General features: G+C 29.2%; 1 protein-coding gene across 1 annotated transcript; it reads right to left on the bottom strand.

The window, feature by feature from the left end:
- Positions 1 to 1062: 1062 nt before the first annotated feature.
- Positions 1063 to 7003, bottom strand: LOC129959058 (uncharacterized). The gene is made up of 2 exons (XM_056071853.1): positions 6900 to 7003; positions 1063 to 1761 (listed from the first exon to the last, which is right to left on the bottom strand). Exons 1-2 carry the CDS (start codon positions 6918 to 6920, stop codon positions 1204 to 1206), a joined length of 579 nt encoding a protein of 192 aa, XP_055927828.1. The 5' UTR covers positions 6921 to 7003; the 3' UTR covers positions 1063 to 1203.
- Positions 7004 to 24099: the final 17096 nt, after the last annotated feature.

Here is a 24099-nt window from a genome sequence, read left to right as displayed (position 1 = left end):
ATTCTCTCACACATCTTGCTCACAACTATTTTCCTAACACTCTTTGGATGCCCTATTATCAGGAAATAATAATAGAACCTCCGAATTTCTTCTGGCCAACTAATAAATTACTCCAATCTATAATGGTCAACGGGGTGATGATATGATTATGGTTGATATAAGTTGGATCTTACAAGGGGCAAAAATTTCTTAGAAACATATTTCATTAATTTACGAAAATTTGCGAAAAACATATCGCAGAATACGAATTTTAAAATCATGACTTGTAAACATTTAGTTATTATTGGGAAAGTCACATCCCAAGAAGAATCATCTTTTCATTTAACTAGAACAAAACTGAATGTTGCGAAGACGCAGATTCTCTTGATTTTTTTTAAAATTAGCTTTTAATTTTCTACAATGGGAACATGCTGAAGAACATCATAAGAACTAGCTGAAAAAAATAGTTTTATATATTTTAAACTAACTCTTATCGAAATTATAACAGAGTCAAATACGTTTACGTCTTAAAATTTTTTCATTAGTTGTCTTTTCACTTAAAACTGCACTTTTGGACTTTTGGCAACTCTAGACAAATATTCTTTATTCAAAATTTAAATAAGCTACATCATTGTTTCATAAATATTGAACTTTAAAAGAATGATAACCAAGTAAAATTTTAATAATGAAAATGCTTATGCATCTGTGAGATACCCAAGATAGTTTACTTACTAAATATAGTATAACGTTGGCAATCATGAGCACACAAAAAAATTACAATGTATGAAGAAGAAAAAACAAAATTCTGCCATAGGTATGCATACTTTTATTTACGTATTCTTAAATGTTTATGAACAAAGTTTCAATCGAAATATCTATACTATCAACACTTTATACTTAGATACAGATTACCTCCATCCAATCTTTCATCAAATACATACATTTACTAACAAGATCTTAATTAAATAGTTTGTGCAACTGTGTATTTGCAAGGTGAAAAGACTGTAAATCTGTTCTACTAAAATCTGTGCACGGTTGCAACTACAGTTTTTCTAAACTTCTAGTAATGTTAACAGAAGTGCAAAAATTATGGTATACATGTAATTCGATACAAACTGGTGGCCTTCTAGTTAATCCACGCACCTCTTGGTAAATTTGCAAATCTATTAGTCAACAATGCACTTATTTCTTCTAAAATAACACATCATTACTATGAGACAATGACTAACCTAAAAAACGTCTTCCGTAACCTGATTGCCCATAACCACCAAAATCTCCTCCACCGTATCTTCCCCTTGGATATCCATATCCTCCTCCTCTTTGTCTGTACCCATATTCTGGTTCTCTTGGCATGTAATAATCATCAAAATAATAATCTTGGCTTTGGTAAGGACCTCTCCGTCGGCCTTCATTCAATGGTGGCTGAGGGTAAGGAACAACTCTGTTGCCTCTTGGTTGCCATCGTGGGTAATTTCCATCGTATCCTCCTCGACAGCTGTACGAATAACATGGTTGACTAACAGCCTCATAAACAGGCTTTCTGTGGGTCTGAACGTTCTCCAAATGGTCTTTTGGTTTGTTATGATGGTGAGATTTCGGTTTTGTTGGTTTTGGCATACCTATTGGTTCAGGATTATCGTTAGAGATTGGTGAGCTAAATATAATTTCTTCATTTTCGCTTTGTTCCGGATCATTATCATTTGTCGTATTTGAAGTCGGCATCACATTGTCGTCGTCAGCTGAAACGATGCTTGTTAGCAGAAGCAAGAAGAAGTTCCAAACCTATAAAAAAATATTAGTATGTGTAAAGTATTCCACAAATTTCATGGCAATCTGATTGTGAAGTATACCCAGTTTAGTTCATAATTGTTTTCTGTTTAAAGGAACTGGGACGTTTCCGATAATAAAAATTGTCAAAATTTCAGCTTTAAATAAAATGTATTTTATCGCCAGTTAATTTTATATGTGATAGAAAATTTATGACATATTCAACGAAAAATTTATTTTAATTATAAAAAAACTAGAAAAATATTTGTTTTTTAAAGACAAATCGAATATGTGCTGTGATGCAATAATTTTGTTTATAACCACAAATCGGTACGCTCAGAAAAAATAACTCTGAATTGTATCACTCAAAAATAAGCTTAATATATTAACATATGTCTTTCAATTACAGTGAAATTGTTTTTATTTCAATATACTTCTAATAAAGATTTCCAAAAAAATTAAGAATGTTATGTGACTTGAAATTCTAAAAATTATATATTTTTCTTGATAAATAGCTTCTAAAGATTAATAAAATTGCGTAGAAAAAATATAAATATATTTAACATATGCATTATGTTGGCAAATATTTGCTTGTTGTATTAAGTTTCATATAACTGTAATGAACAGAATAGAATTTGTTCTCCGCGTACTGTAATTTATAGAAACTATGTTTCCAGAAAGAGGCAAAAAACTATCTTTCTATCATAGAAATTTATTATTAAAGCATAATTTATAAATTTTCGACTTTTAAAACATATCCAAATCATACATTTATGTGATTGGTGAAATGCCTCCTATTTTATTAGCCTAAAATAGAAAATTCAATTTTTTTGAAGGTGTAAATGTTCCCATTCCCTTAAAAAATCCTTCTTTGTTAGAAATTTTCCGATTTCTTGGGGTAAAATAATTCCTTTCCTTTTATTTATAATCAATATCAATCATTAATAAAATGTTAAATGAAATTAAAGACACTTAGAATAAATTTTAGTCTTATTTCTTAGGTACGAAGAAAATTTTGTTAAATATACAGGGTGCATCGATTTCACATTTTTGATTCTTTTACGAGGGGTGATCCAAAAAAAAAATGTTTACAAGCAGCAGCATTTGGAAAGTAGAAATTGTGGATGGGAATATTGGTACCTAGAGTGGAGACAGATGGCCCTAGTTGTCTTAGACGGGTCGTTCGAGCAGATACTGTTGGTACTGAGACATGAAAGAGCGACAGTAATGGCAAGACGTTTAGAGAAGTGATCTCGCACAGAGGTACGAGCCTGATACGATTTCTATGGGCCAAGAATGGGTCCCCATCGGGCATTCACCGCTGAAGTGTACGGGGGAGAAGCAATGAGTAGACAACATATGGCGAAATGGTGTCATTCTTTTGAAGCGGGCAGAGAGATTGCTGGAAACGTTTAGGTGGGAGGTCTGGAGCCATCCCTCCCATATAGCCCCGATTTGGCTCCCGGTGACTATTTCCTTTTCCCGGCATTGAAGAAACACTTATCTAAAACAAGGTTCATATCAGACGGTGATGTTAAAAAAGGTGCCGAAAACTGGCTCAACAGCTAGGGACCTGATTATTACCAAGGCAGGTTAAACAAATTGGTCCAGCGGAGTGATAAATGCCTCAACAGGTTTGGTGATTATGTAGAGAAGTGACCACCACATATGTCTTTTAATTATCATTTGTATCCTGTGTCTATGGTTGATAAAGCATTTTTCCTTTGCCTTATAAACTTTTTTTTTTTTTGGATCATCCCTCGTATTTTGCACAGAGCCTTTTTTGTATTCCTGAACAAAAATTAAGCAATTCATAAATGTCATAATTCAATATAAAAATTATATGGAATACATAAATATATCAATTATTCTATAAATTCTCATTTAAATCAAAACGACAAAGCATTCCCAAAATAGATTGGATTGGATTGTTTGTATTTTAACGCTGCATGAGTATAATGTCAACTCTACTGCGCCGATCCCAAAATAGAAGATGTTATTTAATTAGATAATAGAAAAAATAAACCAGCCAGGTTATGAGTAAAGAAGTTTTATGGGTCGAGTAAAGATTCATGAGCGGTTTTTCAAATTTATTTTAAATTTTGAATTTAAAAAAATTTATCTGCACGTTTAACGAAAAAGTTGAATAAATCGCACTTTTTTAGTTTTGTTTTTTCTTTACAAATCGAGACGACGGGAGGCAGAGGCATTGCTCCTTCTCCATACATATCGTAAATCTTACTAGTAACTTCGGTGGTCTTAACACCTTAATTGAAAAAAAAAATTGAAATAGATTATGCTATACAAATAATATAAAACATTTTTCCAATGCGTTTTATTTCTGCTAGCATTTTTAAATAAAAAAACATTCATGAATTATTACTCAAGCCAGTATTTTCCTTTCCTAAATGAACTTTTGAACTGTGAATTATGTGAATTTTCATTTTCTTTTAAAGAAATAAATAATAATAATAATAAAAAGATGCATCTTATAACTTTGTAAGAATTTTTGAAAGGTTCGATATTGATACATTAAATTAACTTCCCTTGGTTGTCTACTTGTAATTCAGTTGAAAGCTTGTAGGATATGTTTGAAATTACATATGTACTATTTGCATTTTCTTTAGTTTTTAAATCAAGTTTCTGGATAGAAGTAAGATTTGCATTATAGAAATCAATCAAACTAGTTGTTTTTCATGCACAATTATAATTCTTAGTAATACCAAACTGTGTCTCGTTAAGTTTTTACAACGAATATAGTCAGCGGTGATCAATCAATTATTTGATTTTTATAAGTTATTTTTTGTTGTTTTCTTGTAATCACGTAAGGATTTTTTGAGGTATCGAATGTAACTCGTCAAAGCATGAAGTTTCAAATTGGTAGTGCTTCTTTTGCTGGTTTGGTTTGATCAGACGGTTCGGAATAATCAACTTATTTAAATATTCATAATGAAACTAGATAATGTTCAGAATTCGAAGTGTTGTCACGAAATAATAAAACATTAAAAAAATTATATTTGTTCTCTGCTTACGTGCTTGTATTTTTGAAAGCATTTGCAAAATTAATTAAAATTTTTCTTTCTCTACATCGAAATGAAATGCTGTGATAGGTATTTAAAATAAATAATCTACATGAGAAAAGTTTTTATGAAATATATTAATGGTACAACAAGAATTTTATCGCGCAAACTTAGATAATACATTTTGCTTGTGTGCATGGATTTAAATCTCTTGTATCTGTTTTATTTTCTAAAATAAGATGCCTAAGAAGTAAATTTACGGAAGATATTTAATTCTTGAATGTTATTTTTATGAAAACATTAATAAAACTTTGAATTTTGTCGTGAAAAAAAGTTTTGAAGTTCCTTCAAAACATTTGATTTGGAATGCAAATTTATAAAACATAATTAAAATTACAAATGACTATAATTGAATTGTAATTTATTAAACTTATATTAATTGTTGAAAATAATTTGTCATATGACATGACACAAAATATGTTACGATATAAAATCCATCATTATCCTGCTTGCAACTGTCGCTTCAATGTTCTAAAGAAGCAAAATAAATAATATCAAGCTGTAAATTTGCCAATTATCAGCTCTCAAATATCACATTTTTTATAAGCACTTAATAGATAAGTAGTCGAGGATTACGTGTGGTAAATGTTAAAAGTGTCTAAAGCGAAAATGATGGGAAATCGCAGAAAAGTACTTTTGCAGCTTCTTCGCACTAACGGCCTCTTTACGCACTCTAATGGACTAGTCGTTCTCTGAACAACTTAGAGGACTACTAGTCGATTTTCATGTTTATCCCATTAATAAGTCACTATAATGTATAAAGTCTAATTTATTTGTTTCTTACATCTTATTCCATTTTCAGTCTTCAATTCATGTATTTTTATTAACACGAAATAAAAAAACCATGTAATTTTATCTAAAATCAGAAAAGTTCAAGGCTTGTTTTTAAGAATTATCGAAAAATATTTACTCTAGTTACTTTTAAAATAAATTTACTGATACTGCTGACAAAGTTACTTTTATTTCCAAATGGATTGAATTTCCTTTTTTATACTGAAGTCAAAAAAAGTTTTTATCCTCGTTTTATGAAGCTTGATGCATTGATAGAAAATTTCAACTGAAAAATGAATACATATAGCGAATTATTTCTAATCTAAAAGCATTAATTTCAAAGCAAATGTAAAGTGCCCCTTACACTCCATAGTGCATATCTGCGTCTAACATAAGTTTCTATTCAAATGTATTAGTCACTTTAAAATATATGTGGATCATTTTTGTAACTCTTTAACCTGGTATAATGATATTCTTCATAGCTTTTTATGTTCCATTTGTTGTTATCTTTGAATATAATAAAATATTGTAGATAGAATAAATAGAATACTGCTGTTCCTGAGTCGATCCACAACATTCCCAATGCACTTTCTTTATCAAGATCAGAAACATTCATCCATATATTAACTTGTGTATTGAGTGCAGCAACTCAGTGGATGGTTTAATATTGATAAATTAATCAAAATATTATAGACAGAATAAATAATATATTGCTGTTTCTAAGTTTGTCCCTAATTAATATCAGCACATCTTCTGAATCAAGATCAGGAACAGCTACTACATAGATTAACTGTCTTTAAGTTTGCATTGATTGAAATAACATAGTGGATACTCCAATTCTGATAAATTAATCCAAATATTTTGGGTAGAATAAATAATGTGATGCTGTCTACATTCTTCATCAAGACCAGGAAAAGCCATCCACAGATTAATTGCCCTTAAGTTTGTATTTAGTAAAACAACTCAGTGTTGACAAATCAATCAAAATGTTTTGGATAGAACAAACAATATATACAATACAATAGCCGCCATCCACAGATGAACTATTATTAAGTTTGCCTTGAATAAAACAATATAGTGAAGGACCCAGTGTTGATAAATTAATCAAAATATTTTGCATTGAATAAACAATATACCGCAACCTCTGAGTTTATCCGCATAATGCCTGCTCACTATTTTCATCAAGAAATCAAAATCAGGTTTGCAACAGTCATCCGTAAATTAACTAACACTACATTTGCAATAAATGAAATAATACAGAGAATGATCTAGTGTTGATAAATTAATCAAATTACTACTTACATAAAATTTCCTGCCTTTCATTTTCCCGCTTTGAAGAGTTATTTTGTTCTTATAAGAAGTTTACTAAAACAATACAATAAGTAAGTTTGCACTGCTTCGCTCTATTAGGTTTAATCTGAAATCGCATATCCAGGAACTTGCTGTTTTTATGCTAAGGGTATTGGAGAAACATACTGGAAAAACCTTTACTCTTTGCATCTAGGTTAATTTAGCTATGCGGGTGCCACGAGTTTTTCTCATTTAGTAATAACACACCTTTAGAAACATGGCCTATTTTAACTTCATGGTTATTTGGATTGATTTATGTAAACTACGAAGTAAATATTTTGTATAATTTCTAAGAAAGAACTGTTGATAATATTTTTTTTTTTTTTTTTTGTTAATGAAATTTTGCCTTCGATTGCTTTGGTTTGAAATCTTTGGAAAGTTCGCTTCGAGAGATTGTTAGAAAATTATCTGCTATGGATTTTTAAAAATATTATCTAATGTTTCTATATAGTTCGAATGCATTTTAAAATGTTTGCAGCCTTGTTACTATTTATGGTAGGAAGAATCTACTGAATTGGATTAATGATTAGAAAGATTTTTCTTTCTTTTTTTTCCGATTTTTTAATCTTTTTCATTTTTTGATCTTTACAAATTTTATTTAAGTCTGGAATATCGTTAGTATGTTGTTTTATCTTTACTCAATTCATTTCTATTCTTTCCAATGCTAAAATATATCTTTATAGCATTATAGGTCTTTCATAATAATTCGCTTCTTCTGAATTCCAACCCATCGATTTTTTTTAAGTTCAAATAAGAACAGTTGTTTTAGTTTTTTTCCATATAATTGAGGAAAATTGCTTGTTTTCATTTTAGGTGCGTACAAGTCTTTTTGATCTCATATAAAGTAATTAACAGTCTCTTGGAGAATGGAATAGAAAAGTCGTGGTCAGAAGCCCCCCCCCCTCCCAAAAAAAACACTATTAGAATATAAATTCAACTTGCAGGGATTTCTATGCTGCTTGATTCTGGAATGTTTATTAACATTCCAGAATCAAGCAGCATCAAGCATGGAAATCAAAATAATCTTCAAAAATTAAAATCTGCACGTTTCTTTGGAAATTCCTCAAAAAAAGAAAGAAAAAACCGAAAAGGATTATAATAAGTGGTGCACATTTAATCGCATCAAGTGGTCAAATGCAATCTAGTATATGCTAGGATTTCTTTTTATTTCGTAAAAAAAGTCAGAAGATATCCGATTCCATTTCCTTTATAGATACGTACGGATAAGGTCAAAGGAATGCTTTAGAACAGATCTCATATTTAATGGCTGTCCCCTTCTTATCCTTACTTATGGTTTCCCACCCGATCGTGGATACAATGCTAAAAAAAATGTGCGTTTAAAGTAAGGAGGGAATTTGCCCTTCATTTCGCTAGGTTATCTACTAGCTTGTTGTTGGTTCCACTGAGTTCTTGATCATTGCGTGATATTTTTCTCCCTCATATCGATCACGTTTCATCGTTGCACGTGAAGGAGAAAATTTACGATCAACATCACATTTGCTAACGAAAATATGTATTATTATTTTATATTTGTAAAATTTGTTTACACAATATTAGACTTATAATTTGTACTAAAATATCCCCTGCTTTATTAGGGTTTAGAGTCATCGCATGCATCATTTTTAAATATTAAGTAATAATCATATTAAATGACTTTGCTATAATAAATAGAAATTGAAACAACTGCCATTATTGATTGTAACAATAATGGCAGTTGTTTCAATTTCTATTTATTATAGCAAAGTATTATAAAATGATTATTACTTAATATTTAAGAATGATGATTATCTTTTACTATTTTCTAAATGATTGTGATTAAAACTGCGAAGAATTGATGGTATTAATTGAAATTGTTCAGAAAAAAATTGGATAAAAAGGAAAATATGCATATAAAGTCTCTTTCTCAAGGATGGTTATTGCAACAAAAGTGCTATTAATAAGTTAGTTCAATTATTTAAAATCTAAAAAATGTTAAGATTAATTATCATTGTTTAATTTTTTAGCATAATAATGCACAAAAATGATTATGAAATCTCATTAGAAATGAGACCGGTAACGTTATATTACAAACCTAAAACATTTAATTTATCATATTTTCATCCAAATTTGATAGAAATTATTATACCAAATTTGATCAAAAAAATGTGTTAAATTTTAATTTATGAGATTTTTTGTAAGAAATTTCAATCAAAGATTAGAATTTAAAACAGAATTTAAGAATGTACCAGAAATCAGAATTTAAGAATATAAAATAACATTAAAACGTACATAGATACAAATGTAATGGTCAGTGTAACTTCCCCAAAAATGGGCTTAGAAATTAAATTCAAATAGTTTTATAATGAAAACTGTTCAAATGTTAAGAATATTGAATTTTTAAAAAAAATTAATATTTTCACAAAAAATTTGTTGAACTAAGACAACAAATTTTAAATAGCAAAACTAGTTAAAATATAAATAGTTAATTTCTTCTTTGTTCTCGACTGAAATTCTAAAAAAAAGTCAAACTCCTCAAAAAAAAAGAAAGAAAAAACCGAAAAGGATTATAATAAGTGGTGTACATTTAGTCGCATCAAGTGGTGAAATGAAATCTAGTATATGCTAGGATTTCTTTTTATTTCGTAAAAAAAGTCAGAAGATATCCGATTCCATTTCCTTTATAGATACGTACGGATAAGGTCAAAGGAATGCTTTAGAGCAGATCTCATATTTAATGGCTGTCCCCTTCTTATCATTACTTGTGGTTTCCCACCCGATCGTGGATACAATGTTTAAAAAAATGTGCGTTTATGTTAAGCAAGGAATTAAATCTTCATTTCGCTAGGTTATCTACTAGCTTGTTGTTGGTTCCACTGAGTTCTTGATCATTGCTTAATATTTTTCTCCCTCATATCGATCACGTTTCATCGTTGCACGTGGGGGAAAAAATTTACGATCAATATCACATTTGCTAACTTCAATTCACATTTGGTCAATGTAACTTCCCAAAAAATGGGTTTAGAAATTAAATTCAAATAATTTTATAATGAAAACTGTTCAAATGTTAAGAATATTGAATTTTTAAAAAAAATTAATATTTTCACAAAAAATTTGTTGAACTAAGACAACAAATTTTAAATAGCAAAACTAGTTAAAATATAAATAGTTAATTTCTTCTTTGTTTTCGACTGAAATTCTAAATTAGTAATACTGAAATAAGTTTTTATCAGTATAATATTGAGTTCATATTTTTTGTTTATCTTGATGCGCTTCAGGTTGATGAGTAACCTTAGAAAGGTACGATTTCGAAATTCTGATTGAAATAAAAATAAATTCTCGTCTAGGAAAATATAAAATAGAACTATCTATCAACAAAAGAAGTATATCCCAAAGACAAAAGACGAATTTAAAAACCACATTTTTATTTTCTGAGTGAATTGTTACCAAAAATACTTCGGGAGGTGAGCAAAATAAAAATTTAAAAAAATGTTTCTAGATACAGTGATGATGCATTTTTTTGCTTTGAATTCATTCTGCTTAGAACTTATTCTATGCAAAGATGGATGGCTTATGTATATTCTCGAAACCAAGACAGATCAGAAATGTCATCTGAAAACATGAACGTTCAACTTTTGTTGAGTAGGAATTTATCGTTCACCTATTTCTCTCTTGCACTCCTATGGAGCAGCTGACATCTGTTGACAGTTTTGAGGTTGAGAAAATGGAGCAGGAACTTCTTGCTGTTAAAATAAAGGTTATTCCAGAATGTCATTTGTTTCAAATGTTTGGACCTTCAGAAGAAGAAACATTTTTTTTTTCGTTTTTATTCTTTTGTATTTGGTTCAGAATTCCTTAAACGATTCCAAATAGGATTGCATGCATGATTTATTGGGCGTTTAGAACAATACGACAAAATCTGCTTCCTCAAAATTAGTAAATAAAAATATTTAAAAAGGTCATCTCAATATAAACCATTCTATCAAAATTTAACATAAATATGTTTGATGAAAGTTTTTTTTGTTTATCGCTAGTTCATACTAATTCCTTTACATATATTTTCTTTCCATTCTTTTGTGTATGAATCAGGATAAAAGCTGTAAGAAAGGATGCTTCTCAAAATTAATAAGTAAAAATAAGTAAGAAAGCCTTTTGAATACAAATTATTTTATTCTTTATTAACATTTTATTCTCTTTTTGCTTACCGTTAATTCATACTAATTTTTTTCAACATTTTTCTCTTTCCATTCTTTGGTGTTTGAATCAAAACTTTATTGACTTTGAGTCCAGACCCAGATGGGATCCGATAGATGAGTTTTGGTCCCTTAAATCTATGAAATATTTCTCAAAATTAAAAATAAAAATAATTAAGAATGTCATCTGAATATAAATTTTCTGTTCTTTAAACATTTTATTCTTCATTAACATTCTATTCTCATTTTGCTTACCTCTAAATTGTATAATTTTTTCAGCATTTTTTCCCCCCATTCTTCTGTGCGTGAATCGAAACTTCATTGCCTGTGAATGCAAACCCAGATGGGATCCGATGCATGAATTTTGGTCTTGTAAATCTATGAGAAAAGATATTTCTCAAAATTAAAAAATAAAAATAATTAAGAATGTCATCTCAATATAAATTTTCTGTTCTTTAAACATTTTATTCTTCATTAACATTCTATTCTCATTTTGCTTACCTCTAAATTGTATAATTTTTTCAGCATTTTTTCCCCCCATACTTCTGTGCGTGAATCGAAACTTCATTGCCTGTGAATGCAAACCCAGATGGGATCCGATGCATGAATTTTGGTCTTGTAAATCTATGAGAAAAGATATTTCTCAAAATTAAAAATAAAAATAAGTAAGAATGTCATCTGAATATAAAACTTTCTATTCTTTATTAACATTTTCTCTTTTCGTTTATCTCTAATTCATAATAATTTGTCTTGAATATTTTTTCTTTCCGCTTTTTTGTGTATGAATCAGAGCATTTTAAGCAATTAGTCCTCACCCTAAATGGGATCGGATGCATGGTTTTCGGTACAGAAATAATAAAAGATTTTCCCGATATCAGTAAATAAAAATAATTAAGAAGGTCATCTGAATTTCAAACATTTAATCAAAGTTATTAAAAAAATTGTTTAAAAATGCTTCTTTTTACCTTACATTTGCATAGTTTACTTTCCTATAGAAATAAGCATTGAGTCTGTTATAATTTTTTTCCATGTACTTGGTTACAAAACTATTATTCAGTTGAAAAATGTACTTGAGTGGAAAAATTTTATTAATTTCTAATTAAGATAAGTTTTAAAATTTATTATCATTTTTTATTATTGTTTATTAAAAAAAGGGGAGGTTCATCATGGATTGGTAAAAATTGCGACTTCCAATTAGCTCAGAAATGAAATCTGCCTTATTTTCGAATTAATTTAATAGGTGGAAAAGAAAGCACTCTCTCAATCTTTCTTGTAAATAAAGAACTAGTTTATACAGTTTATAAAGTCCAAACAACAATAAAATCCTCTTTAGAATAAGTATTCGGAATTTAGAAAAAAACAACGAAAGTGAATAATATAATAACTCAATAAATGAAATCTGCATTCTTTTCGAAGGAATTTAGTAGTTGGAAAAGAAAGCACTTTGCACAATCTTTCTTGTAAATAGAGAATTGGTTCATAAAAAGCCCAAATAACAACAAAATATTTTTCAAATTAAGTATTTGGAATTTACAAAATACAATGACAGTGAATAATATAATAACTCGATATTTATTACATTTCTTCAAATTATAAAAATAAAACGTTTGCAACGTTAAAGTATCAATAAAATAATTTAAACAAAAGAGATCATCATTTCGAAAAATCTGATAATTTGTGTGAAAAAAACAATCAACATCGTCGATATTCTTCGGAAGAAAAATATCAAAGCATTTCTCGAAATCAAATAATGAACATAATATTTTTAAAACATGTTAATTGTTTTAAATAATGAATATACATAAAAAAACTGTTCTATTATGTATTAGTTATATTTTAATGATATTCAGGCCGTCCAAAAGTAATTTCTGAAATTAGTAGAACTACACATAATTAGCTACAAAATTAGCTCCATTGATAAAGGATTGTTCAAACTTATTTTTCATATCCCAATTTCTCAATTACGGTCGAGCATGTGTGCTATCGACAGCTACTTCTAACAGCTTTATGCAGCAGCTTTTTGACACTCTTATTATCAGTCAGCATGTGGACGTCATTACTCGGACTCCAAGTTTGCTAAGAAAAGTACTATTAACCACTTGCGGTGATTAATAGTATTTAAGTTAATAGACGTACCAAGCACGTTCGAGAAGCTTTTGTCACAGAATTGGCAACGACATGATACACACGTCAGCATGTAATTGTCACAGAAGTAAAAATGATGTTCGTGACCCGAACATCATTGAGATTCTTTGCAGGAACACAGTTTACTGGAGCACAATCTTAGGTCGAAAATTAATCAATTTAAAAGATATTAATCTTTTCCAGATTTCTATTAGGTATCGGATGCTTTGTGTGGTACCGCTGCGGGTTTTAAAAGCCCCTGTGTATTTCTTATCACTGTCAATGATTAACAACTGCTTTGCTTGGGGCTTCATTAAAATGATTGTGTAGCTTCTCTACTTGGATGAGTAGAAGTCGTGTATCTCAGTACCTCAATCATTCTTGGTATTTTTAGTAATACCTTTTTTAATATATATATATATATATATATATATATATATATATATATATATATATATATATATATATATATATATATATATATATATATATATATATATATGTATATATATATATATATATATATATATATATATATATATATATATATATATATATATATATATATATATGTATATATATATATATATATATATATATATATATATATATATATATATATATATATATATATATATATATATATATATATATATATATATATTATTTCCTGATCCATTCAAGAGAATCTTTGTAAAAATGCTTACATTTGCACTTTCACACGCTCCGCGTGACGGGATAGAAAAATTTCCAGTAAGTACATTCTTTTTAAAAGATTCCTCTGTTAAAAGACCCCTTACTTGTGATTGACATGCGTCAAAAATCCCTATCAGAATCTTAATAATATATTAGCACTACGAAAAAATATTTTCCCTATCAATATCTCATGTTATATAAGACGAGGGATAATTTATTTCTCTCTCTTCTTCCCGACTTCTGCTTTTGTGCCGCACTGAGAGCGGACGTGCCGTGTCCGCGCCTTCTTGTAAATAAATCGTTTCTGACGCATGTCAATCACAAGTAAGTGAAACACAGGGATCTTTTAAAAAGAATGTGCTTACTGGACATTTTTCTATCCCGCCACGTGGAGCGTGTGAAAGTGCATATGTAAACATTTTTACAAAGCTTCTCTTGAATTAATTAAGTAGAGAAAGTGGAATTGGATCAGGAAATAAGAGAATGAAATTACTATGGGCTAAATTAAGATAAAGCTTTGGAAATTAAGTTGGATTAAATTAAGAGTTTAAAATATCATTACATATATATATGTGTGTGAGTGTGTGTGTGTGTGGTACTGATATTTTGAAATCTAATTTAAACTTAATTAATTTTCTAATTTTTTAGCTTAATTAGCCCATATTAACTTCATTCTAAAATATTCTCTTATTTTAATTAATTCCACAGAAGCTTTGTAAAAATGCTTCGGTCGGCGGTTCATACGCTACGAGTGAAGGGATAAAAAATTGCTGACCTAAACAATTTTTTTTAAAACATCTCTATAATTCCTTCACCTAATTCGACACGTATAGGAAGTCCCTATCAAAATTTCACAGTATATAATCACGGGGATAAATTTTACATTAGCTTTTTCTCATTTCTCTCTGTATCATTCTGTGTTGATCTGCTTGTCGCTAATGTTTATACATAAATCATGCCTCCCGGGATAGAATAAGACGAAGTTAAAAATTTAGAAATTATGGTGTTATATATATATATACACACTTTGTAATTCTTTATTCTTTGCTATTCCATTTTTTTGTGTGTGTGTTTTGATATGCTTTATTGCTTGTGTGTTTTTTGATTAATTCACTCTGTAAATAGAGTCAATCTCTGTAGTGGGCTTATTTGATATAAATAAATAAATATTTCTTTTCCATGTCTTTGCATCCGATCTCCCTATCAATTTTTCCTTCCTCCAAAGAACATCCGCATCGATTTAGAATCAATTTATTGAATATTCAGAGATTAGTTTATTATTTTAGTGTTAATCAAAATTCCTAAATTGAATAATTAGTGGCGCAGCGGTAGGGAATTATTATTACCCGGGAGCCATGGAAACAAAACTGCAGCTCGTCTATGCCAGTTTATTATGAAATTAATTATGATGAAGTGGCGAAAAAGTAATAGCATACAACGAGCATCTTTAACCTTACTAATCCACTGACGGCAATTGAATGTGAAAAAAATCATACTATACAGTCTCTCACCCTAGTTGTACCACCATGGGTAATTTGTAAGATTTCGATTATGTTTTGAGTGCCAATTTTATTCTCACTATCCGTAGATTTACAAACAATTGCACGTGTCGCCATCTATTGAAATTTAAAGAAATAAATATGTTTCAAACGAAAGTATTTATTTTCGTATTTCAGAATAGTGTCTGATTGATCCCAAATAAATAGGATTTTATCAAAGAGCTTATTTTAAATCAAAGGCAGCCTATTTCTTGCTTTTTATCGAGTTTTGTTTATAGTAGTAATTTATTCAGGTAACGTAAAACAGAAAAATATTCCATATATCAGAAAAAAACCTAATAAAATAATAATTTGTAATATATTTAATGAAGGAAGTATTCAATTTATCTGATCTATTATATATATATATATATAATGTTGCTAAAATATTGCAGAAATAAATTATAGTCAAATAGTATTTTTCATATTACGAATCTTGCTATCATAATGCTTCAAAATTCCGCTAATTTGTAACAAAAATTATTATAATTTCCTCAGGAATAAATATAAAAAATAATTAAAATCCCAAGGAATTCAATAATATTGAAATGGAAATATACGAATTAATTTGTTAAGATTTTGCTCTGCTTTGACTATACTTAAGGTCTATTTTAATACAAACTTTAGGATTTTTACTTGTGGTCAAATGGTCACCAAAGCCGCTATCTTTCAAAATTACTCGCCATACTTGCCGGAGCATGTTTGACCTAAGTGGACCTAGTATGCTAGTGGTCTACATAAAAGGCGGATTTTTTCTTTCTTTTCTTTTCTTGTTTGATAAAATCCGTTCTAAAGCCTTTGGTTCTCCTTTCCAACAGATCAATATGATAACTTGAAATAAAAAAAATATTTTGAAAATAAATTAAAAATTTATCGGAGCACGTGTGTATTTTATTTTATTTTTATTTAAAAATTACTTTTTTTTTTAGAATAAGCATGATATAGTAATGTTTCGATGAAAATTTCAGAACAACAGCTTACTTACTGAAAAAAGAAAAGAGAGAGAAAGGAAATAAATAAATAAAAAGAAAAGAGGAACAGATTCTTATTGAGAAAATTTCTTTTGAATTTCTATTAAACTTTTAAAATAATAACTTTAGAAGTGTTTTGCTGGTTAAAGAAATGAGGTTGTCAGATTTTATACAGAAATATAGAGTTGAATAATGCTTATAAAGAATCATTATATTTCATCATGAAAAATAATTAATGGCAGCTAAGATTTCTAAATGCATAGTATTCAATAAAATTTGGCATCAAAATATATCCTTAATTTGAGACAAATTCGTAGCTGCAGAATCACGCCTCAAGTATCAAACTGATATAGCATTAATCATAAAATTTTATTGCGTTCCTATATCTCAGATATTTTTCGCACTGATAGTGCTGTTTGTATTAGGGGGAAGTAATGTCCTATTTGTGCATATAAATAGTTGTTAAATTATTATTATGTAGCTGTGTAAGCTATTTTTGCAAATGAAAATGGTTTCATTTCTTTACTTTATGAGTCAGTTTCATTTTTATAACGATCTTGTTTAGAATGCAAAAAAAAAAAAAAAAAAAAAAAAAAAGTTGTATATAAGACATTACTTGTTATTCGGGGTTCGTAAATGTAGTGAAGTCCCAAAAGCTGTTGGAAATATATCGAATGTTTATCCACTCAGATATTCGTGAAGGCCAAAAGATGTTTGCTAAGTTCAGGTGGGCTAATTTTTATTTTTGTAACTTACACGTACTTCATTTGGGTTGATCAACCTTCTCCTCATAATGATACTCTAAAGATAGAAGTGGTTGAAATTACTTGTCAAGCGATTAAAGATTTATCAGATAAGCTTAGCATACTTTAGCATACAATTTAAGAATATTTGCAATACATTGGTAAAGTTCGTGACACTGTTAACTCTTAAGACTTAGTTTGAAACAAATTTTCATGGCTGAAATCGCATTGTAGCTGTTTGGTTCTTGTATTTCTGCAATTAATCTTATTGAAATATGGCCATTGGTATTTTTTATTTTCGGGATGATATCAGAGCTATTAAACACTTCCATGTGATCGAATTTTGTAACTCGCACAGGTGTACACACAATGTCACAACTCTTCAATTGGTATCAGACTTTTACATCGGTCATGCTGGACGCCCTGCAGTCATTAGAGTGACCCCAAAGTAATCGATGATTCTGTACTTCACTTTTTATAACGTTTTCTGGCGAAAAGAGCCGGAGTTAACACAGAATCGTAAAGTAAAAATAAAGAGAAAGTTTAAAAAGAGCTCTCGAAAGATCGTTGATGTCAAGCGGCTGAGTAGAATTGGTAATTCGTTCGTTTTTTTTTTTTAGTTTTCTTTCTGTTTTTGTTGGGTGCGCCCTGGTTATTGTTATCTCTGTCGCCCTGGGTGGTCCCTGGGAAGTGGTGTCACTCGAAAGGGCCCCTGGGTCGATGTCGGAAGACCCCTGTCGAGTGTTCTTCGACAGCATGCTGGGCTATGATTCCAATTCCCTATTGTAGAGCTCTATGGTCATCGACAAAATGAGTTCAGAAGAAAGGGGTACTAGAAAAGGAGTCATGTCATCGTTGTTGAAAACAGTTTTCTTTTTTCTCTCTCTTTCCTTCTATTTCTATAGCCGGAGTTGTTTTATTTGAGATTACATTTAAAACACTGGAAAAGGAACTTACGTTTCTGCTTTAAACTGGACTTGCATAGTAGGAGTTCTTAAGACATTTGATGAAAACGGTATTTAATGGAGGTTGCATGTTAATATCCAGAGAATTGAAACGAGCAAATTGGTGAATTTCGAGGTTTTTCAACCTCGATCGGAAAAGTCATGTCGGAACTGTTTATTGATTCCCTCAACCGGACCTGTTTTTTATAAAAGAATACATGTTAATTACTACCAACAAACAAATAAATCCCACTTTTCATTTTTAAAATGGATTCGTTTAGATCTTGAATTAAGATAAAACCCCATTCTGTTAACGACGAAAGTAAGAAAAAGTGTGCAATTTGTGTGACCAGCTTTGAGATCTCGTATATGCTTTAAAATAACTTTTATTGCTCCTGTTGAGATATTGGCAATCAAATACCCGTTTTTTGATTGTTTCAAAAATCTTTCCCATCCAAATGATGAAATATTCTCAGAAAAAACACCAAAATGTTCAATATTTATTTTAAATAATATTGATTTTCTGTTGTATCATTCGCAACGCGGCAATTGATATAGTTAAGTAGACAATAAAGTTAAATAGCATCGTAGTGAAATAATGTTGATATCTTGATGGATTAAATGCAAATAGGGACACAAAGAGAGTAAAAGTGCCCCAAGATATGATATTTTTAGATTCTTCTCAGCTTCGATTCCGTTCTTCGACCTAAACGCGACAAAACCAAAGGTGTTTAATCTTCGCATCATCTTCATCTTAGGATAAAGTATTTATTTTTCCCCTACACCCGCTCCGTCTCTTTCGTCGATTTCTATTTTTGAAAGAGTAAAATGTATACAAATCTATTTTCATAGTGGCCTCCTATACTGCTTCCTTCACCACGCCGCTGATGGAAAATATTGATTCATAGAACCAGCCTTTCTCATCATTTTAATTGGCCTTTTTGTTGCTATAATGAACACTTTATCTGCTATTTACTTCTTCACATACGTCAAAAGTAGCAAGTTTCCAATTAAATGTTGAAGTAAACATTTTTTTAAAATAAATTCTCTAGGCATGTGATATACTATATATTTTTGATATAGCTAACATAAAACTGATAATCAGAATAGACGCAGCTCTTAGAAAAGTTTTAAAAAAATATGTATATGAAAAAGACTTTTTTTTTTTTTTTTTGATATCCGATTAACAAATATCATGAAGTGTAGGACCATTTATATCGAAATGATTGATAAGGATTTTCTTTTAATCAGTCTTCGAACTTTTTATTTGAATTACCTTTCCATCACTCATTTCTGTGTAAATTTTACAGTTAATCTAGACTTCAAAAATTTATACCTTAAATGTTTTCTGTCTTTAAGTAAATGCTGCAATCGAACTTCTAAAACAATTTGGTTTGAGTATACTTCAAAGGATTTCTGACGATAAGTACCAACAAATCAGTTTAGACAAAATATTACGATTTTTTAAAATTTCGTGCCAGCGTTCTTAGACAAAAGTTTTCTATTTTTAACATGCTTGCGTTTTTATCATAACGTTTTCGGAAGAAATAAAAAAAAATTATGCGAATGTTTGAAGGATGTAATATGCAGAGTTTTCTGCAAATATTTTCCACTCTTCAAAGGACAGTTTTTTGTTACTGTTATTTTTATGTTGAAAATTTTTAAGAACCAATTGTTATTTGAAATTGCGATTGCTTAAGATACAAGCTTTCTGAAATTCCTTTTTTTTCCTGTCTGATTCAGAAATTAAAATAAATATAGGTTGTTAATTAAATTAATTTTGTGTTTTAATCTCTCCCCCCTCCCTTACAACATTTGTATCCTGGGATAAAACTTAATTTGTCGGTATCTTTATGTTCATTGACGAATGTGACATTCAGATGTTTCAAAATGTATTACGTCCTAATCAATAATAGGGTAGCTAGTTATAAAAAGTTTATGCTGAAACACGCCCTTCATCCAGTGATTTTTTTAAAAAAATTTTTGATCAAAAATTTTATTAAACTTTATTTTTATGATTGGACCTACTAAATAAGCACAGCAGTGCCCTGTCGAAATTTGCAGTGGGAAATTGTGTGCACGTACTCCATTTTAGCTCGTTAATAAATAAAAAAAAATATTTCGTAAACTTTAAATTAAAATAAATTAATTGATCTCGTGAAAAAAAGTTTTTACTTGTTTATTTTGTCTATGTATCAGATTATAAAATACAGTTTTAATTTTTTAAATAAGTGCAATATTAGTTTAAAAGCCAATATAAATATGGGATAGGTTGTAACAAAATCTTGTGGCAATTTGTAACTGGCGTTACCCTCATGTTTTAATCTTTGCAGTTAAACTTTCTCCTTCAATTGATACCATGCCGATTTCTTTATTTTTGTTTAAGTAATTTATGAATGGTTGTAGAACGAAAGAAAGAAAAAATAAATTATTATTTGCAAAGAGATGATAGAATGGAAAGTAAGCATACATATACATATATATCAAGCAGATACAATCCAATCTCATTAAAAAGCGCCAAATCAAAGTACATAGTTGCATCGCACGTCGGAGAAAGTAAAACAGGAAATGAAATGATTACAGAACAAATTATAAATCTGCACGATTTTAGCTAGTTATTTTCTTTATAAAGATAAATTATGAAAGGAAATTTAAAAGGGTTTCAAAAAGTCGCAGTGTATATGAATTAGCTACAATCGAAGTCTTAGAAAAAAAAGTATTAGAAACACAGCTAAGCTATTTGATATTTGTTAAGTGTCTCTGCATAGGTATATTAAAAAGAAAAAGCAAAGCGTTCCTCTTTCTGTTGGATATGCTAAATATATTTGTATACCAATATTTATATTTGCGGAAAAAGAAAATATATCTTATTTCCTGAAATGTGCTGATACTTACTTCGGATTACTTCCAAGGGAAGTAAGAAAGCTTATGAAAGTGCTGTAAGTATTGACAATCAGAATATACCTTTTCACTGCCATGAAAATAAATTAATTGATCAAATCTTATGATGAAGAATTGGTTTAATACTTAATTTTCAAATCTGAGAGAGGTAACGATATGTCATTTATTTACTTCAGATTAAAGATTGACTTTTATGTTGATTGTTTAAATAATTTTATCTTTTTTTTTTTTTTTTTTTTTGCTATAAATCACTTAATACCATTCATAGTCACTATGTCAAAAATAAAAATTAGCAGATGTCTTTTTATTTCAATTAATAAAAGAATATTAATGAAAAAATATTTTTAAATATCGTTGTTTTTATTGTTACAACTTGCCCTAGAAGCTGAGCAAGCTGTAACAACTGATTTCTTTTGAAGCAAAAATATTTATTGTACTAAAAGCATTGAAATTGCCGAGTGTTTCTTTTTTGCATACGATGAATGAATAATTATACTATTAAAAAGCAGTTATTACAAATAAGAAATATTTAATATTTTTAAAAATAGAAGCATTTTTCCCAAATATTGTTACAACTATCCCTCAACTGACTACTCTAACACCTCTTTAGTAGTTTTCACAAGATACCACTCAAAATTTGGAATATTTTAAATCTTAAAAAATTACAAAATATTAAATAATTTAATAATGCTAAATGCTTATGACAGCATTTGCATTGCAATCATCTTTCTTCAATAACCATGCATAGATATATTTTCTCCTTTGAAATTTTATCACCAAAAATTTAACAGGATATAATTCTCTGTGTAGCAATATTTTAGTTCAGTTGATAAATTAAAATAATTATTTTTATTGCAATTATCCTCCTTGATTTTTTTAGGAAATTCGCAAAAAACTGCTCAAATTTTAAATTTGTTTCGAAAGAAACTATGCTAATTTCGATTGTCGGAACCTTGATTTTAGATTCAACTTAAAATGAGTTTAATTTAATTTATATATTTAAAAATGTTTTTCTCATATTTTAAACGAATCGCCATCAAATACATGCCGACTGAGGGAAAAAAATTCACAGGAATGAATCAGGACCAAGGCAAAACAACGTACTAAACAGGTGTTGCTACGCTTTCATTTATAACAAACTAGTGCAGGTCAAGGTTCACTAGTACAGGTCACTTTTCAAATGAAAGTATTATTGAAATGTTTCCTAAATGCAAGATTGAATAATTAATAATTTAAAGTAGTATAAAAATTAATAATAGCAAAACATATTATTATTAATCTTTTATAGAAAAGGTATCGAAGATTATAATTTGAGGTTTTAAAAATATATTATTTTTAAATTAATGATTTTTTCATTCATATCAAATTAATACAGGACACGGTTCTATGAATGAATTCTTTGCATGTAAAAGCATCAATGAAATATATCCTAGATTCAAGATTAAATAATTAATTCACTTGAAGTGCTCGGTAAAAACATGACATTGTGGTAATAGGAATCTTTTAGATGTAAATAACCATACTTAAAGCCTAGCATTCACCTGTATTGTAACATAAATCATAATATTTGAACACCAGCACGATTCGAATCTTATCCGTATGTAGGAAGCATTATTGAAGAAGAAAAATGTTTTTGTTTCCAATATATAGAGAATAACGCATTAATCAAGATGCGTTTGAGAAGAATTCAGCATGTGATGATTGTTTCAAACTCTCCCAATTACCTTCTAGTCATTTATTTCGTATGTCAAGTTACTTGGGATAGTGGTGAGCGATGTAAGTGGATGTAGGTTGGTTACTGGGTTTGTTTTTCATATTGCACGAAGTAAAAGGGTTATAAATTTGATTCTTTAATAAGATTTTCCTAATTCTAATTTATCATCCCTTATACACCTGTTCGAAACCTTGCGAGAAGCGTTTGATATTTTTATGAACCGAGTTTATAGTTGCTACTAAAATAGCTTAAATAATTTTTTGACGTTGATTAAATCTGTCAGTGATTGATGAATATTCCCACTTCAAGAAACTATGCATGAAAAAATATGCTTTCTTTAAACATTTAAATAAAAATATATTGTGTGATAGCATAAATGTAATTAATCCACAAAAATTATCTTGTGTAAAGAATGGACTGTACAAATTTTCACAATAAAGTAAAGGGTTCATAAATTCTGGAGAAGAATAATTTTAAGATAGATTAAAAACCTAGATTAATCCATATATAGTTAATTCATATACAATACCATATACAGTTATAACATTATTTGTTTATTTTTAATATTCATCTAAGAAAAGATCAAAAATCTAAACCATACTTAGAAAGATATTCAGTTAAAAAAGTAACAAAAGAAAATAAATGAATTGATGGTTAGCGTTCAAAAGACAATGTATCTTATCAATGCGAAACACATCGCATTTATATTCAAAGCAAATGATACAAAGACAATGTCATTTGCTGTCTTATCAATGCGATACACATCTCATTGATATTCAAAACAAATTTTATGCTGCGTTTCGTTGAAAAATTCTATTTGAGGGAAGAAAAAAAAATTCAAACCATGCACATTTAAATTTTTTATTCCATTATGTACTTCAGAAAACGAAATTAAAAACTCCATTTGATTCCATGATCTAAATTACATAATGGATTCTATTTTTCAGATCATTGTCTTCATTTAAAGTTACAGTAGGACTATTTTTGAGCGGAATTAGCAATTTTTAAACTGGGTTCCGGTGGTGATGATACTTGGTCTTTAGCCGGCATCGAACTTTCCAACGTTTTACGGGAGACCAATATAAGAAAGTTAGGTTCATGACAGTAGCAGAATTAACTTGCATCAGGTCCACATATAGGGGGAGTCCTTTGTAAAATAGGGTCCCGAACTTGTTATCTTCCTATTCTGGCGCTGAGATTGCTACCATGTCGACGCGTCTTTAAATTGAGAACCTAGTCGTTTTGGAGCAAAGTAGGGGAACGCGTCTTTAAATTGAGAACCTAGTCGTTTTGGAGCAAAGTAGGGGAAGGTTTTCAAATAAAAAAACACGAATTAATCAAAAATGGACAAA

This window comes from Argiope bruennichi, chromosome X1 (assembly GCF_947563725.1).
Source record: "Argiope bruennichi chromosome X1, qqArgBrue1.1, whole genome shotgun sequence".
NCBI lineage: Eukaryota > Metazoa > Arthropoda > Arachnida > Araneae > Araneidae > Argiope > Argiope bruennichi.
The sequence above is the reverse complement of the archived record's forward strand: the minus strand, read 5'-3'. Positions and strand labels throughout refer to the sequence as shown.

Excerpts from the sequence above, each read along its gene's own strand:
- LOC129959058 (XM_056071853.1), bottom strand. The coding sequence starts at position 6,920 with ATGAAAGGCAGGAAATTTTAT. Across the intron at positions 1,762-6,899 it reads TGAAAGGCAGGAAATTTTAT|GTTTGGAACTTCTTCTTGCT; the intron begins GTAAGTAGTAAT and ends ATTTTTTTATAG.